At 40.9% G+C, this 16844-nt stretch overlaps 1 protein-coding gene across 2 annotated transcripts in view; it reads left to right on the top strand.

Annotated features, from left to right (window-relative positions):
* The window catches only part of ELMO1 (engulfment and cell motility 1), a 314062-nt gene that overhangs the window by 82052 nt on the left and 215166 nt on the right, over positions 1-16844 (top strand). For both annotated transcript variants that reach the window (XM_009637203.2, XM_035892761.1), the window contains exon 6: positions 5257-5426. In XM_009637203.2, coding sequence (XP_009635498.1) covers positions 5257-5426 — 170 coding nt within the window. The remainder of the gene's footprint in view (positions 1-5256; positions 5427-16844) is intronic.

Below are 16844 nucleotides of genomic sequence, written 5' to 3'. Positions count from 1 at the left end.
ATTTATATGTGATCCACACAGGCAAGGAAGCATAGAGATGTTTTAACCTATTTCTACTTACGCATCTGATTCCTTTATCTTTGAGTAAAAGTTTGGGGATCTGGTCTATAATTTTTGATCTACAATTGCTTTAATACATGCTCAACTGACTTAATGTTCTTGAAGTTTAGTAAATGCATAAATATTTGCAGGTCCATCCTGTGATTGTGGTTATGTTTATCATGTCATGATGAATTAGTTATTATTGAACCCTATACCGGGAGCACTGACCATGGAAGTCAATGAGCCACGTTTGTATTTGTCTGCTTATAGTACAAGAGGAAGACTTGGGAAGCGGAGTTGTTTTTTGTCTTTTTATAGATAAAGGTTTAATCTCATGTTTTCACGTTTCCAGAGGCGTATTTTCATTAGTAAGCAAAGAGGATTGTTTCAAATGCAGCACAAAGAAAAAGTGCTTCTCAAACATTCATAAGTGGCTACTGATTGCATAAACTTATTCTAGGCCTATTTACATAATGCATATGGCTATGCATCTGTAATGCTTTTATCGTTGATTTAGTATGTGCCTCTAGACATGACCATTTCCCCGTCCCTGTCTTCTGCCTCCTTAATTGTGTATGGTGATAGGGTAGGACTGCTCTGTGTATTACGTTTGTACAGGGCTTTAGATGTAGAAATTGTGCTTGAGTATTACTGTAAAAATGTTAACAATTAATGTCTTGACTAATTAAAATGTAATTTCATTGCTACCTGGCGTCAGACACGAGTCAGCCTTGCTGGGTCTGTTGAATCTGGCTTGCGTATAATGATGGTTATGCAATGTACCCACTCCTCCATTGCTTCCTGACGTATATGCAGTTGTAGGTGAAGTGGCAGTAACAAGCCAGGAAAAGGCAGCAGTTTAAGCCACCACCGTGTTTCAACACTGAGTGATTTAAATTAAACCACAGAAATGCACCTGTTCGGTTAGTACAAAACCGTGTTTGGTAGTTGCTGATGGTCTGTATGCCCTTCTTCTAGCAGAAGGTTGAATAATGTGACTAACGTATCTGCAGGGAAGACCAAAATACTCATATTTTCTTTTATTTGCTTTTTGTAAAGGATAAAGAAGAAAACTGATTACATAATGGCAAAATGGCAATTTAAATCAATGGTCCAAATTTCTTCCATAGCACATTACTGTTTGATAGTGGTTGCATTTGGAATCTGTGTCCTCCATCCTGCCTTGGCTCACTGTATTTTGTATTCTGTAGAGAAACCCTGTGTATGTCTGAGTATCAAAGTTTGCACAAAGTATTTGGTGGCAAAGAAATTATAATTTTATCAGTAGAATCCCTTGTTAGGATGATCTTGGGATTCCTAGCCTCCAAATAGCTATTTGAGTCTCTAAGCAAGTCACATCTTGGATTTAGGTCATTAGTTTTCTTTTTAAGCTGTCAATCTCATCAAGCCGCTCCTTTTAAGCACTGCTACTCCCTAAGGGCAACCTTTCTGGCTGTCCTTGGAGCAAGGTATTTAAGACTAGACATGCAGCTTATGCCTCTTGACAGCCTTTTGAAATGCTGGGGCTTCAACAGCACACATTTTACAAGCTTCCCGTCTTCCTTCCTTTCTAAACGGGAGAGCTGTTAATGCTGTCTGTCTTTTAGTTGAACAGCCGTGTTTCTGTTAATTCCCTCATAACGGTTCTCAGTTGGGCAGATCTTACATATTTATTTATTCTTACCTGAATGATATTTCAATAAGAGCAAAGTCATGGCAGCAAGCTCTACTGTTGCTTTAATGAGCTGTGCTCTCTGTCCATCCACTGATGGATTGTAGATCATTGAAATAGCTCCCTGGTAAGCACTCAGAGCATATTTCATCTGGGCTTCATTTTTTCATGCAGCCATAAGTGAGCTGTACATTCCATAAGCATGTATGAGTGCTATGGCAACAAGAACTAGGAGGCTTGTGAGAATTGCACGGTATTCACTGAAGCAATATTTTCACCCATCAGGCACTTGTGATGACAACAGCCAACGTTACTTTTGGCCATGTTTCCAGTGAGACATGCACCAGCGCTCTTGCTGAGACAAATATTTGTTTACCCCTTTAATCAAGATCTGCTCTGCCATTATCAGTTCTTTTCTCTTCCAGTAGTAGGAGCAAGGTTTATTGGATGCAGTGTCATGCAGAACTTGTTTAATGTAAGAAAAGGACAGCTGTGTAGAAACTTTGCTGATGGGGCATTAGCATTGGCATAGTCGGATAAAGCCTATGATGTTAGTAAGCACTCTTTTATATGCTTAAAACAGGGCTGAAGCGCTTTTGTATCAGAGAGACATTGCTTTATAGATTTGTAAATTTTTATGCTCTGTAGAGGGGTCCAAGCTGTCTCTGATCTAAGATTATATTTTGGCTTTAGTGTGGTGAATTTCCAATCTCTCATTGACTTCAGAGGAAACAGGATTAACGTTATCTCTGTCGATAGGTTGGTCCCGCTCCTGCTGCTGTTCTGGCAGTGTAGGCGAGCTGTTAATGCACGTCCTTGTACTGATGTTCTCGGTTTTGGTGAGAGGTAGGGTTAGCTTTTTTGATTCGTGTGTAATGGAAGTCTAACTGGGATGGCAGCAGCAGTTTGCCAGGCCCAGGTGTTTATGCTGGGGGTAGGAATCTCTCCTCGAGAGGAAGAGTGAACTTGACCATTAATAACCTGTTGTTAATGTGTACGAAGATGAGGCATTGTTTACACAGCAGTTGTAAGTGTGATGTGAAGGGGTTTGGAGGAGGATGTTCTCCTGGCCCTACTTGCACATTCCTTCTTGCTTGCTGCTGTGCTACTACAGGTGATTACAGTTCCCATCTGTTTGGCCACAGCTTTGCTGCCTGAGTTCTGCCCACTCAGACTTACAGGTTGAGTAGCTTGGGAGAGCTGCTCAGTCACACTGAACCAGTTGTTTTGTTCATCTTGCCTATTTGTTTAATTTTCACTGAGTCCAGGAGCTTCTCAGAAGACCCACTTCCCATGGAAAGCTGGAAGAACCATATCCTTCAGTGGGTAGATAGTGGGTAGTGGTAGCTTCCCAGAACCATGGTAGGTGGAAGAAGGCATGTGTACAGATCTTAACGAGCTTAAGGTTAAATTTGAGCAACCATTTCCAAAGGCAGGAGAATGCAGCTGCCATGGTGGTATTGAAGATTTTCCAAGTGTTTCTTTTCTGAGGTGGGAAGGAATTCGGATGTTGCATGTATTCTGAGAAAGAGTAATGCTATGAAGATGTTTTGCATCTCTGAGTCTTCCCAAGTTGTTATAGTGGAGAGTCTAGAGTAGATATGGCTCAGTGAAGGAGGTCATCTGGTGAGGCAGGAGTTGGCTATTGAACTTCTGGTTCAGATAATAACAGTGGTTGCTCTGAATTTTTGTAGCTGATTACACACGAAATGAAGGAAGTATTCTGTGGTTATTCTGGAAGTTGGAAGTTAGTGGGATCTGGTTTTATTTCTTCCATAGGCTTTGGCAAATGATTTAGCCTACCAGCTGCTTAAGTTTGAAAGAATATTGCTTAGTACCATCTGTACAGATGTTGCCATTACAGAGAGACTGTATAAGCTGTTGTTTCCCCATTGCAACTCAAACCTATTGATAGAGTAAGTAACTTAGGGTGGCAGTAAGACCCTTGGGATGATGTGGTTCTGCCTTTTTATTGATAATATAACTGCTATGGCTGCACCACCCAATAATTAAGGCATAGAAAAGCTCAGGACTAAAGATACTCTGTTTCTTTTCAATGCTGTCTTAACTGAAGATGCTAACCACAGTCATGCTAACTAGAAGACATTTCCTTCCCGTACACATTCCTCACTACATAGGATCTGAACAAAACCTGATTGGAGACCATGCATTAATTTTTCTCAGTAAATATGGGAAGTAACAAACCTTGCTGATGTTGGAGGATATTGGGACATTTAATTTATTAACATTTGTGAAGCAAAGTTATGTAGATAGGAAGCTGTATCTGTAACAAAACAGTGGTGTTTTTTCCTGTGTTCCCTGTTGAAATGTTCACTTGCACTAAAAACGTCTACTATCGGAATCTTGATCTGCAGAGATGACCATCTCTGTGAGTATATTCATTACTTGAACAGAAAAGGAATTGTGTGTCAGCACAGCCTTTTCTCCTATTTTTTTCTCCAGCTGAGAAAGAATAAGCATAATCTCAGAGAAAATAACTCTCAGCAGAATTTACCATTAATTTGGTTTCCTAATGATACATAGCTTCTCATTCACCTTTCATTCAGTGCAGGTAAGAAGTGACTTTTAGGAAATTGAATTTTGCAAGTATCTATATATAGTGAGGAGGATTATTCTTCTAAGAAAAGTATTGGCTAGGTAGCCATTAACTGAAGCTTTTGGGTATAGTGTTCAGGTAAGTGAAAGCATCAAATTGAAAACGTGTGATGTGTTTTAAAGCATTTGTACGGCTAAAGAGAGACACAATTTAGTATGCTTTATTTAAATACCCCTTTAGCTTTTTATCATCAGTGTTCATTTTGGATTTCACTGTCTCATCCTGTATTCGAAGCATTAATGGGCAGAATAACCTAATACATATGGATATTGAAGTTGCATAAAGATATATGAGTGATAATATCATAGTATTATGTGGGAAGTAATTATTCCTGTGCTCCTTGTAAGAGAGTATGTGAGTTTTTTAATTGATTGTGAACAAAAGGAAGAGGGGGAGGAAGGAGCAGAAGGCCTGAAGTTGGTCTCTACTGCTGTAACCTGATTAGGACAGAATATGGTCTTCGTTGTTAAAGGTCATGAGAAGTGCATAAACTGAGTAAGTGTTGACAGGAAAAAAAAGTGCTGCCATTATTATACTGAGATTGTCTGATGCAATTTGTTTTATTTTCATTTCTGCTTTTATTGATATGACACATAAGCTCTTCAAGCCAAAGGCTGTCTTTTGTAATTCTTACATTTTGCCTGAGACAATGGGATATGTATCCGTTGCTCAGTTTACAATTCTGTAACAATCCAAATAATTATAAAGTATAATAGACTAATATATGAGTAATATACAAAATTAATTTGCATGTGAGCCACTTAATTATTTCTGAGCATGCAAATGTTAAGTATCATTAATATTAAAGATGGCCATTATTCCTGCTTGCACTAACGTTTTATTCATTATTGCCACTGTAATGAAAGCTTTTTTGTTGTTTTTTTGGTTTTTTTTTTTTGTTTTGTATGTTTTGTTTCTCTTTTAGGCTCAAAATGCGCAGCAGCTCCATGAGAGGATCCAGTCTTCTAGTATGGATGCGAAGTTAGAAGCACTGAAAGACTTAGCCAACTACTCACGGGATGTTACATTTGCCCAAGAATTTATAAACCTAGATGGTATTTCCCTCCTAACACAAATGGTTGAAAGTGGCACAGAGTAAGTATTCTGCTTAAACTCTAATGTTCCTCCCTTATGGGGTGCTGTTGTGCTCCCTCTCTGAGTGCCTGAAGTGTTTCTGTATACAACTTCTATGATTATATAAAATAACATATTGGAAGAGTTCTGGGCTGCTAGGATGGAATATCCATTATTAATGAGAATATTTTTTTAATTTCCCCTAAAAATGGGCAGGTGAGGATTGGGGTGAGCAAAGTAGGAAGTCACAGGTACCCTCTGCGCCATAAAGTTTCGGGGAGACTGTGGCCCTAGTTTCTTCTCTACCCATTGGAATTTAGTTAAATCATTGATAGTATAATTAAAGGCTGATATTTAAGTGATGTCATCTGAAAACTGTGTCTTAAATTTCATGTTACTGAGAACATGTAGAGCAAAAACCAGTGCTTCCTTTTACTTCCACTTTTATTGTTTTAATTCTGGTTGGGGTTTTTCAAATGACAGTGGCTTTTTGATGTGAAATTGAAAGCTGACCTCTGAAAATATCTTCATTCTTTACCAGAACACCTTACCAATTTTCACCATTGGTGAAATTCAGGACCATGGTCCTGAGTATCAGTGTCTCTTGGTTGTCTGTGGGGGGAACTACAGAAAAGTATCAACTGGACTGTTGCACTGTTAAATTATGTTCTAACAGTTTTTATTTCAAGTAGGTTTTTGCTTTCAAGTAAGAGTTTTAGTGTTTTGCAGTCAGTGTCAACCTCTACTACGTATGAAGAATTTGACAATACCCACACCCATTCCTGAGAGAAAGAAAATGCTCTAAAAGTAGCTTTTTTATTTGTTGGGGTTGTTCAAGTCTTGTGAACCAGACTTCTGAATTTAATTGCTGAAATCAGTCCAAATCCCCTCTCAAATGTGCTTGTGTTCCCCTGGATTCAAGAAAGTAAATAGTGTTAGAGGGTAGAGTAAAAGTAGTAAGTGGGCTTTGAAATGGAACACAAATTGTCTCCGATTGTTCCACGCAAGCTATACTGGGGATTTTCCACAGAAAACTTAAGTACTTTTTAGAATCCAGTAGTCCTTAGATTGGGAAATGTAAAAGCGCATGCTCACTGATCCCCCCCGCCTGTTATGTGGTCAATGAATCCCTATTGCTTAACTCTAGTTATAAACTGGATTTCCAATAGCTCATTGTTTCATCTTCAGTCTTTTGGGGTTATGGTCTTTATTTTTTTGCAGTGATGTGGTCTGTGGCCCATATTTTGCCACTTTAAAAAAAAATACAAAAAAATGCTTTAATTATCAAATTTGTCAACTTGTCTTATATTCATATAATATTTGATGTTTAGGGACTGAAATAAATTTAAAACCAAAACCAGGCTTAAGTTGATGTAAACATATGCACGCAGTTACTGTGCTAATTAAAAAATATACTGAATGGGCAGGCCCACATGTGCCTATGAAGATCAGAACATAAGCAGTCACTGCCTCTGTAGTTTTTGTCATTAATTTATTTAAGTTAAACAGTTTAACTTACTCGCCTTGGAAGGTATTTAAAGCACTTTATTTTCTATTGAAACAGGGAACATTCACATGTTTTACAAGCATTTCTTTTAGCTGCATCAAGGCTAAAGCAAGTGCCCTCCTTACCACTCAGATGTCTGTACTGCTGTTTTGTAGCTGTGGGATAGGCCAAGCTGCAGCAGACGGGTCTGGATTAAAAATAACTGTTTGGGAGGGAAACTACTTAAGCCAGCACCACTGTTGAAAGAACTGCTCAGCAAATTACACCCTAGTAGTAATTCCTGGCTAAGGGTATAAGTTTTCAAACCACACAGCAGGCTTGCAGACTGGACATATGAGCAGAGTCTATGGCTTTTTTTTTTTTTTTTTTTTCTTTTTAATAAGTGGCTTGCATTTGGAGGGGTTTCAGAATTCTCTTTTTAGCTGGTGTAATGTATCGCCAAAGATGCATTGATCGATCTACCTGTCTAATCTATTTATCAGTGTTTCTGCCCGTGGGGAGAAAGGCTGTCTAGTTTGGCCATTGAACAGAGACTCAGACTGTAAAAGTTTCCAGCAACTTCACGTGTTGATGAACTCTCAGTACCCACTGCAGTCTTTTTTGTATCGAGCAGCCTAGACATTCTGCAGCTTCTGGGGGGGTCTGCCGGTCAGATTTTTCCAAGTCTGGCTTTGCGAAGGGAGTTGTAAAGCAAGGCTGTCTGTGCTATGCTGTACATTCCCTTCTGCTTTTATACTGTGCATCTCTGGCTGATGAGTGCATATTTAACAGAACTTGAGATTTAACGAACGGAGCAAATCCTAATATGCACAGACTCGGGAGCCTAAGCCTGCCGTGGTGCTGCTGCTTTTCCCTTCTTGTCTGACTTCGAGCCATTGATCCTGTCCTCCTCCATCAGGGTCTGTCACTCATTGCTGTTTCAGCACACTAAACCAACAGACAAACTACTTCCATAGAAGAAGTGGTTTTTTGTTTTGGTTTGGGTTTTGGCTTTATTGTTACAACAAAACAGCTTCCTAAAATGGTCTGTGAGCAAAAAAGGTGTGTGTAGGAGCGGAAGAAAGGTGATGTATGGAGGAGAGAATGGGGCAAGGACAGCCAGCTGTTGGAGTCCCCAGGGTCATCAAGGAAAAGCAAACGGAGTCAGTCAGTTGTCCTCCTATGTTCTCTATTCCTGTTTTCTCTTGGACCCTCTGCAATACCATTCATAAGAGGGTCTTGCAAGATGCTCGCTGAACAGGCAAAGCAAGCTGAAGGCCTCCTTGCCATTAGCTCCTGCCTTGGGTTGTGCGTCCTCAGCAGTGTGGCCTTGTGGGCTGTGCTGCTGACCAGGTCACCCCAACGCTTTAAACCAAACAGCTCTTTTCTCTCCTTTTCCCTGCCCCAATACATGCTACTTTCTTTTCCCCCAAGGTATTTTTAACACTAATCTGTAGGTGGATCTACCCAAACAATTATCATAGAATCATAGAATATCAGGTTGGAAGGGACCTCAAGGATCATCTGGTCCAACCTTTCTAGGTTAGAGCACAGTCTAGACCAGGTGGCCCAGCACCCTGTCCAGCTGCGTCTTGAAAGTGTCCAATGTGGCGGAGTCAACTGCTACCCTGGGGAGTTTATTTCAATGGTTGACTGTTCCTGTTGTGAAAAATTTTCCTCTCATGTCCAGTCGGAATCTTCTCAGGGTTAACTTGTGCCCATTATCCCTCATCTTTTCCATGTGACTCCTTGTGAAAAGGGAGTCTCCTTTTTCTTTGTAGACACCCTTTATATACTGGTACACGGTTATATTAGTATTAGAGGAGGAATGAACAGACAGAAGTTTCAGGGAAAGGCAGAAACTTCTTCGATGGCCCAGTTTTAGAAGGCAATAGATTTTGTAAAGATACCTTTAAGGTATATCTTTACTGTGGAGTTCTTACCCACCTTTGAGTTACTGTTGTTGAGCCAGCCTTGCTTGAGTGAGGCTATGACTCAACCACACATCTGAGAGTACCCTAATGGCTTGGAGCTGCTAAGAGATGGTCCAGCTCTCTGCCCTCTTCTCCTGGTCTTTGTTTGTTAATGCCTGCTCTCCAGCCCAGCCTTCCTGGAGCAGGTTGTGGAGTCTGGATGCTTCGTAAAGCCAATCCAGCTTGTTAACTTTGCTGAAAAGTACGCACGTCTATTTTGCAGAGTTAGTTTTCTGCTCAGTTTGAGACTTGCAGAAGCAAGAGAGGAAGTGGGCATGAGTGGATGCAGAAAAGGCCCTTTTTTGTGGCAACAGACCACTATGGTGGCATAGGTGTGTCATTGAGCCATGACCTGAGAGCAGGCATGTTGTGAAGTAGCACGAGAGTGGTTGTCTCTGCGCTGGTATCACAACCTGGAGACTGGCACTGAGACTTTGAGGGGGTCAGAGGGGATGGAACATACCCCATGGGGTGGCTGCTCCGGTTCTGCAAGGAGCCCCTCCGTGTGCTTTCCCAGATGCCCGGGGGTTAATGCAGCGGAGGGCAGCCCTGCATCAGTGAGCCCAGGCTGAGTGGCGCCTCTGTTCACGGTGTGGTGCAGCTGTGCTAGAAATCGATGAATTTTGTTAATTCAAGCTTTATTTTCCCCAAAGGGGCAGACAGTGCTCATTAAAAGTACCGTCATGCTCAGTGTAAGGTTGCTCTGAGGTTTTCTCTGCACGTGGAACCCGTGTTAGGGCAGCTCTTAAGTTATAATTTGGGTGTGTAATTAAGTTTTAGTGGGCAGCCTCTGGAAAGCAAGACTCCAGGTTTTTATATAACTTTCACCAGGGAAGAGGCCTATGCTTTATTTATAGTTGGCTTTATTTATTGTGCTACTTACTCATTATTTCAGTGAAGCTGATGACTATAAAAGTACAGTGACCAGAGTAAGAGAATGTAAATCCCTGGGTTTCTAGTTACCTCTACTTAATTTTGCTGGTGATGAAAAGATATAGTAATATAAAAAGTTAACAATAACTAACAGTGTTTTCCAGGTAATTTCCCGTATGTTATTTTACTGAATATTGAAGAAAATTAGAATGCATTAGAGAATGCATTCCAGTTTCTTGCTTTTAATACCTTGAAAAGTAACAACAGAGGTTTTTATTATTTTGCATGTATTTTCAAAAGTGGTTTTAATACTGTGTGTAATTACCATAATTTGGGCCAGATCTCCTTGACTGAGATTTAGAGCAAATGAACTGTAGACACGGTGTGTGTTGGGACAAATCCATAGGGGTTGGTGGTGGGCAGATTGTAGGGTGCATGGGGCCCTAGTGAAGCGGAGAGTGCATCTTGTGAATATGAATATATTTATATCAGCAGAGATGCAACTTGTCTTAGAAACTGTCCACATGTATCGGGATCCTGTTGATTGAGATGGCTCGTCTTTGTTTTTCCTTCAGGCTCATTCTTGCTTCCAGAGCATGCTATGAGTCTCTTGTTAACTGAAGGGGAAAAAAAAAAAAAAAAAAAAGCTGCTGCTATGTTTATTTTTATGGTTCTGGTGAACTATAAATTATAACAGAGACTGCAAGACAAGTTAGATCATGAAGAACAAGTAAATGCTGATTCCGTGTTATAATTATCCATGATGTCCAGTCATTTTTTGGACTCTGTGCATCTGTATCACCAAAGAAGGGGTGTGGGTGTGCACACACAGTTATTTTCCTTTTCAGAGACTTTTCAGAAAGAGATTTCTAGAGCACTTCTAATGCTATCTTTTTTTTTGCCTGGAGCCCAGTTCGTGCCTAGTTAAGGGAAGTTGAATATGTGGTCCCTCTGGTTGGATGTGTATGGGCAATGTAAAAGGGAAGTGTAGGGGTGTGCTGCTTCTGCTCCCCCCACCCCAGAGTGTAATGCCCTAAAATGAGGCAGAAGGAGAGCAAGGTTAGAAGGTTCTAGTTACCATAATGACTGGTAGAAAATGAGTTCAGGAACCAAACTGGAAGAAACGATCCTGTCTCCTTGCTACCCCGTTTGAGATAAAGTAGTTCGCTCATTCAGGTCTGTATTCCATAGTCTAGCCCAGAATTAATATTTCAGAAAATCATGGATGTATACATAGTCTTTCTGATGTAGCAGAAAACTGGTAAAGGTGTGATGGTTTTTTTTTCTTGATGTATCAGAACAGTCTTGTGGCTGGGACAGTCTCTCAGCCTTCCTTAAAAGGAAGAAAACTGCTCAGAGTCCCTAATAAAGTAAGAAAAGGAAAATGTAAGTCATAAGCCATAAATATTGAAAGACCAAAGAGTTAATAAAAGGAATCTAAATTTATTTTTGTCATTACCAGTAATAATAATAATCTCATGACTGGGAGGAAAAGGAGGAAGGCCTATGCAGAATTTTCGTGGTTTGTGTTTTTGGTTTTGTTTTTTTTTATTGGCAGTATCACGGTCTCTGTCACTTGTCATTTGGCTGAAATAACATGCAGTTTTTGCCAAAAAACTGAGACTATGCTGAGCCTAGCTGTCTTGACAGTAACCAGGATTGTTTCTGCTACTGTCGAGAAGGTTGTTCTTCAGAGGTCTGCTCCATCAGTGTGGCTGTGCTGAGCAGCTTTACTGTAGTACAGCCATGGCACAGGAGCATGTTAGTGGAAGCTGCTCGGACGTGGTTGCAAGTAGCCTGGTTTTAATTTAATGGAGTTGTAATTGCTTAGTGCACAGATTGGACATAAAAATTGCTTTAAATTAGGATGGTTGTTAAATTTTGTCATCTTCCTATGGGAAATAATAAATGCAGCTAGATCAAGTTCATGTAAGCTTCTAAATAAATGTGTATTTGTAGGGTTTTTTTGACTCTCGACTAAGAGGAGTCTTCTATTGAACACATGCAGTTGCAGAGTTGGCTGCTGTACAGCTGGAAGTCTCTGAGACGGCAATTGTGCATGCTTTAAGGACAAATTGTATTGTTCAGTGAAATTCTAGCTCTTGGCTTCTCTTACAGAGATAATACAGTGGAAAACTGAAGACAGATAGGTTTGGAGTTACTCCGACTTTAACACACTTTTTGGGACAGTTGCTCGCATACCTGCTAATGGTTTTTTCCATCCCAGTCTGATGAGTATTTCAGTAGTGCTGTCAAAACACTTAAGCAGCCCTCACTCACAGCCACTTGTTCCTGTGCTGCTTCATCTGAAGAGTTACGCCAGTACTGTTTGTAGCAAACTGGACTGGAAAACTGCTGTAGACTATTAAAAGTGACAATAAAGACTACTTTTAATACAATATTCCTTAACCCAGTTCAGTTCCCTGATTGAGCTCACAGTGTGTTGCCCCAGAAAACACAACTCACTGGGTAAATGGAAAAATGAATATTTGGAAGATATGAACAATGCTATTTTTTGTGTAGTCCTTGTTTCCTCTCTTGGTCAGCTCCAATGCTCATCTGACTCCTCAGTGAGCCAATTCAGTTTGCTAATCCAGCAGCAAATAAGCCCGCTCATGGAGGGAGGAAAATAATTTGTATTTTTGACAGCACTGGGCTGTTAGACAGGCTCAGTCATTCCTATGAAGCTTCACCTGGAAACGTAGATTACTTAATCTGACATCACTGCCAAAATCAATTCTTGTCCAAAAGGGGCTTTACGCAGTCTTCATTTCTTAGTGCTTCCGTAATGTCGGGACAGGGTGACTATTGTCTATGAGGCAAAAATCCAAAATAGTATATAAAATCAGGTTATTCAGTTATACCACTGTGGAGATGGTAATAGCAGGAGAATGAGAAAGGGCTGCAGCCCGATCTTTCAGTGCAGTTCCCATAAAGGAAGAAAGTGGGGTAGGTTTTCTTTGTGGGTGCATTTTTTTGATTGGTTTCTTTTTCATTTGCTTGCTCTCTTTTGGGTTTGTTTCCCCATCAGTCTTCAGGCTTGGATTCCACCCGCCCTCTTAACACTCACACGAGCACAATTTCTTGTATATCCCTCTGATCAATGTCATATACATAGTACACACTATACATTTTATAGAGAAGCCTCATCTGAAGAGCGAGCCACCAAATATCACATCTTTGGAGAGAAAAAGGAGAGACCGGCTGCTCTATGCACTCCACCCATCCTAAATGCCTTTTCTCCAGGGTTATTTTTCTTACTTTGATTTTGCTTAAGAATATTAGCATTTAAATGACCCCTGCTAAGTGGTGTTATCAACACCTTGTTGACAGGAACAGGGAAGACGGAGACGGTTTTACTGGTTTTCGTTTGGCAACCACTTCTGTAAAATGTGATAGAGAGTAATTCCAGCAGTGGATTTACACTTCCAAATGTTCTTCAGACTACCAAGCTGGACAAAACTAATACATTTTTTTCTTTTTTAACTCCAGACAAAAGTGTAGTTTTTGAGGAACCGGCAAAAATAAGAACTTAAAATCTCCACTTCTGCAACTTTCCTGGATGTTTTTGTCTCTTGGACTGTGGTGATTGTGGCATGTTGTGGTGGCTGTGAGGAGCGGGAGTGCTGCTGCATAACTTAATAGTGATTTTGCAGATTTCATCCAAAGAATTTATTTCAACCTCCTGGCCAGAGTGTATCCCAGACTTCATTTATATGTCATAGCCACACCTGATACAGACAGAAACCAGAAATCCTGTGTATTTGTCTTGTCATATTTCTAAACACTGCCTCTTGTGCAGAGTTGCAGGCTATCCTTGTGTTTGCCTGAAAAGCAGTCGCCAAATACTAATATAATGTGGTTAGCACATGATTCAGGAGTCATAGAACCATTTAGGTTGCAAAAGACCCTGAAGATCGTCGCATCCAAATGTTAACCAAACACTGCCAAGTCCACCACTAAACCGTGTCCCTAAGCACCACATATACCTGTCTTTTAAGTGCTTCCAGGGATGGTGACTCCACCACCTCTCTGGGCAGCCTGTTCCAATGCTTGACAACCCTTTCAGTAAAGAAATTTTTCCTAATACCCGATCTAAACCTCCCCTGGCACTACTTCAGGCCATGTCCTCTCGTCCTATCACTTCTTACCTGGGAGAAGAGACCGACCCCCACCTTGCTACAACCTCCTTTCAGGCAGTTGTAGAGAGTGATAAGGTCTTCCCTCAGCCTCTTTTTCTCCAGAACAACCCCAGTTCCCTCAGCAGCTCCTTATAGGACTTGTTCTCCAGACCCTTCACTAGCTTTGTTGCTCCTCTTTGGATGCGCAGCAGCACCTCAATGTCTTTCGTAGTGAGGGGCTCATCCATCAATCCATCAGTTTTGCCGTACAGGAGGAAGTTTTTGTGAAGATCTTCCACCTTTTCTGATAATGGTCCTTCCTTGTTGGAAGGAAGTTGGACCCAGAGTAACGATGGAATCTCAATATGAGTATGGTCGTTCTCCTTTATTGCGCAGTTAGCAAGGCATATATAGGCAGAAAACAATAGCATACACACGAGTCACACTGTGGTTGGTAGATCACCGCTATACACACGCCTCCATTGCTACCGTGATTGGGACAGATCATCTGTCCATGTGGAGGGGCATCTCCATCTCTTCCGGTCGTAGTTCCACCCACTTCTGCTGCAGAGCATGGGCTGTCAAATGGGACTAAGTCATGCCCATTCTCACTCAGCCACTCCTCCACACTTCCTCTCCATGGCCATACTGCATGAAAAGCTCTATCCTCTCCAATTTAAACAGAGCAAGCTCAGAAACATTGGTTGCTGTGATGTGGTGTGACTGCTTTAGCTCTTGGCATCGCTAACTCTGGTGGATCTGCACTGGCTTCCCCAACGGGACAACATTTTAGTAGTTCTTCCCAGCACAGAGAAGCCTTTACTGTGCGCTGCATGTTACCCCAGCTGTGGTTTAGGTTTGGGGTATCTTTGGTCCTTGTACAGCAGTTTTTGCACATGAACAAATAGGAGTTGATCCAGTCAAACCAGTCTTTGCTGGAAGCTGCTCGTGATATAACCCGTAGAATTTGAGCAAGTATTAAGTCTGTATGGCTTGGAGAAGTCCAAAGGGAACTGCTGGGCCTTGGGATTCAGCTGGAAATGTATCACAAAGTTCCTCTGAGGCCAAATGGGGAGCATATTATGGTAGTGAAGTGTCCAAATCGGTAACTTATTGTCAATGTTTATTTTGTGTTATGTTGGCATTTGTTTTGAGATTTCTCCCTGTATAAAAATTGCTGTCTGTTTTTGTCTTTCACCACTACAGTATCTGAACCTTTCACAAATGCTAGTTAATTTACCCTCATAATGTTTGTGTTTTGGCGATGGTTTTATTCCCATCTGTGCAAATGCAATTGAGGGATGGTTTCTTAAAAAAAAAAAAAAAAAAAAAAAAAAAAAGATAAATATAAGTATCAAGCTAATTACAGTGTCTAGATTAGCAAGGCTTTCAGCATTTTTGACCATACCTGTGGTAACTCACCCAGGAAGTGTTTTACAGAACTGTCTGGTTGCTACCACAGAGTCAGCCCTCTGGAGGAAACAACAGTTGTGTATATATAGAAAGAAGAAAGCTGATGGAGGTGGCAGGCTGTGCTAGTTCCTTTCCAGGCTGACTTGCTGGAAGAGTTAGCTTGGCTTCTCCTTCAGTGGTAACTTCAGCGTGGTCTGTGGGTGAATACGAGAGGAACTCCTGCTCATGCCAGGTTTTTGGTTTGATGATAGGATGAAAATAGCATGCACTCCTTTAGATAACAGCCTCCACCTATTCAATGGTAAAAGTCATTCTGTACCATGTTACTGCAACATTTGATGTCCTAGATTGATTGCTGCTCTTATCATGCTTTCCAAAGCAACAGAGATTAATAGAAATTTTTGGTCTAATACGACGGTTATCCTCTCAGTCAAAATTTGCTGTCTTTCTATTGCCTCACCAGAAAAGTCCTATATGATTCAATTATTTCTCCATATTATTGTAAATTTATATGTTCTTTTACATTGCACATCTTCTGGCATCAAGTTAACTGATTGCCAGTTAACTCAAGGTGGGTAAGAGATCTGTAAATACTAAGAAAGTTGCTGTCTAAATGTTTTGTTCTAGGATTCAGATGTTTGTTCTTTAATCCCTGGGCTCAGTCACGGAGAAAATGCACTTGATTATAGCCTGTTGTGAAAAATCTCTGGCAAAACTGAGTCTGCCCTTTGAAATGCTAGTGGTTTGCAAACACCACACTTTCTCTTTGATGTCAGACAGACACAGCACCAATTTCAAGTTTACTTGCTGCTTAGCCAAAGCCAGCACCTGAATGAAAAGCAGCTGTTTTAAAAACTGGGCTCAGGAGGATGCTATGAAGTTTCGCTGGCATGTGCTGCGTAAGGTTGCTTGGATCCACACACATTTGGGAGATGACAAAACCCTTTAGTGGTGGTGGTTGTTCTTGTTAGGGTTTAGCAGAGTCTGCCGCAGCAAGGAAGCTGTCTGTTTGCAGAAGCACGGGAACGACGTTTGCTGAAGTTGGGATCTCCTGCTGTGGGAAATGCTTTGAACTTTTCTGCTCCTAAAAGCATATTGAGGGTAACTTTCTCCCCTTTTTAAGGCTGTCTGCTCATCAGGATGCTTTTTGTTTGCTCATTACTACTGGCTACACAGATAGCTGTGTACCATAAAAGAACCAAAGCCATGAAATCCAAGAACAAAATCTTGTCACTTTTCTAATTTGAGCTAGGCTGTAGCCCAGTCTGTGCTTGGATACATGGTAAACTGTGCCATCATTATCTTCAGGCATGAGTATTGTAGCTCACAGCTAGCAGTGAAGGATTTCAAACCACTGTTCCTGGGATGTACTCTCTGTTTTCTCCCCTGATGGTTACGCAAGCCAGCCCAAAAGCTGCCCTCCCTGACTCTGGTCCTTCTTGAAAAGCATCTATACATAGACTCATGCAGTCTCTGTAGAAAGCACAAGATTACTTATGCATAAATGGAATGGAAAATGCAAGGTGGGAGGAGTTACTGCTGTACCAAAAGAAAAAAAAAAAAAAGTTCTGGG

The sequence above is a fragment of the Egretta garzetta genome, unplaced genomic scaffold, assembly GCF_000687185.1.
Source record: "Egretta garzetta isolate BGI_Z169 unplaced genomic scaffold, ASM68718v1 scaffold514, whole genome shotgun sequence".
NCBI lineage: Eukaryota > Metazoa > Chordata > Aves > Pelecaniformes > Ardeidae > Egretta > Egretta garzetta.
Note: the sequence above shows the minus strand (reverse complement) of the source record. Positions and strands in the feature narration are given on the sequence as shown.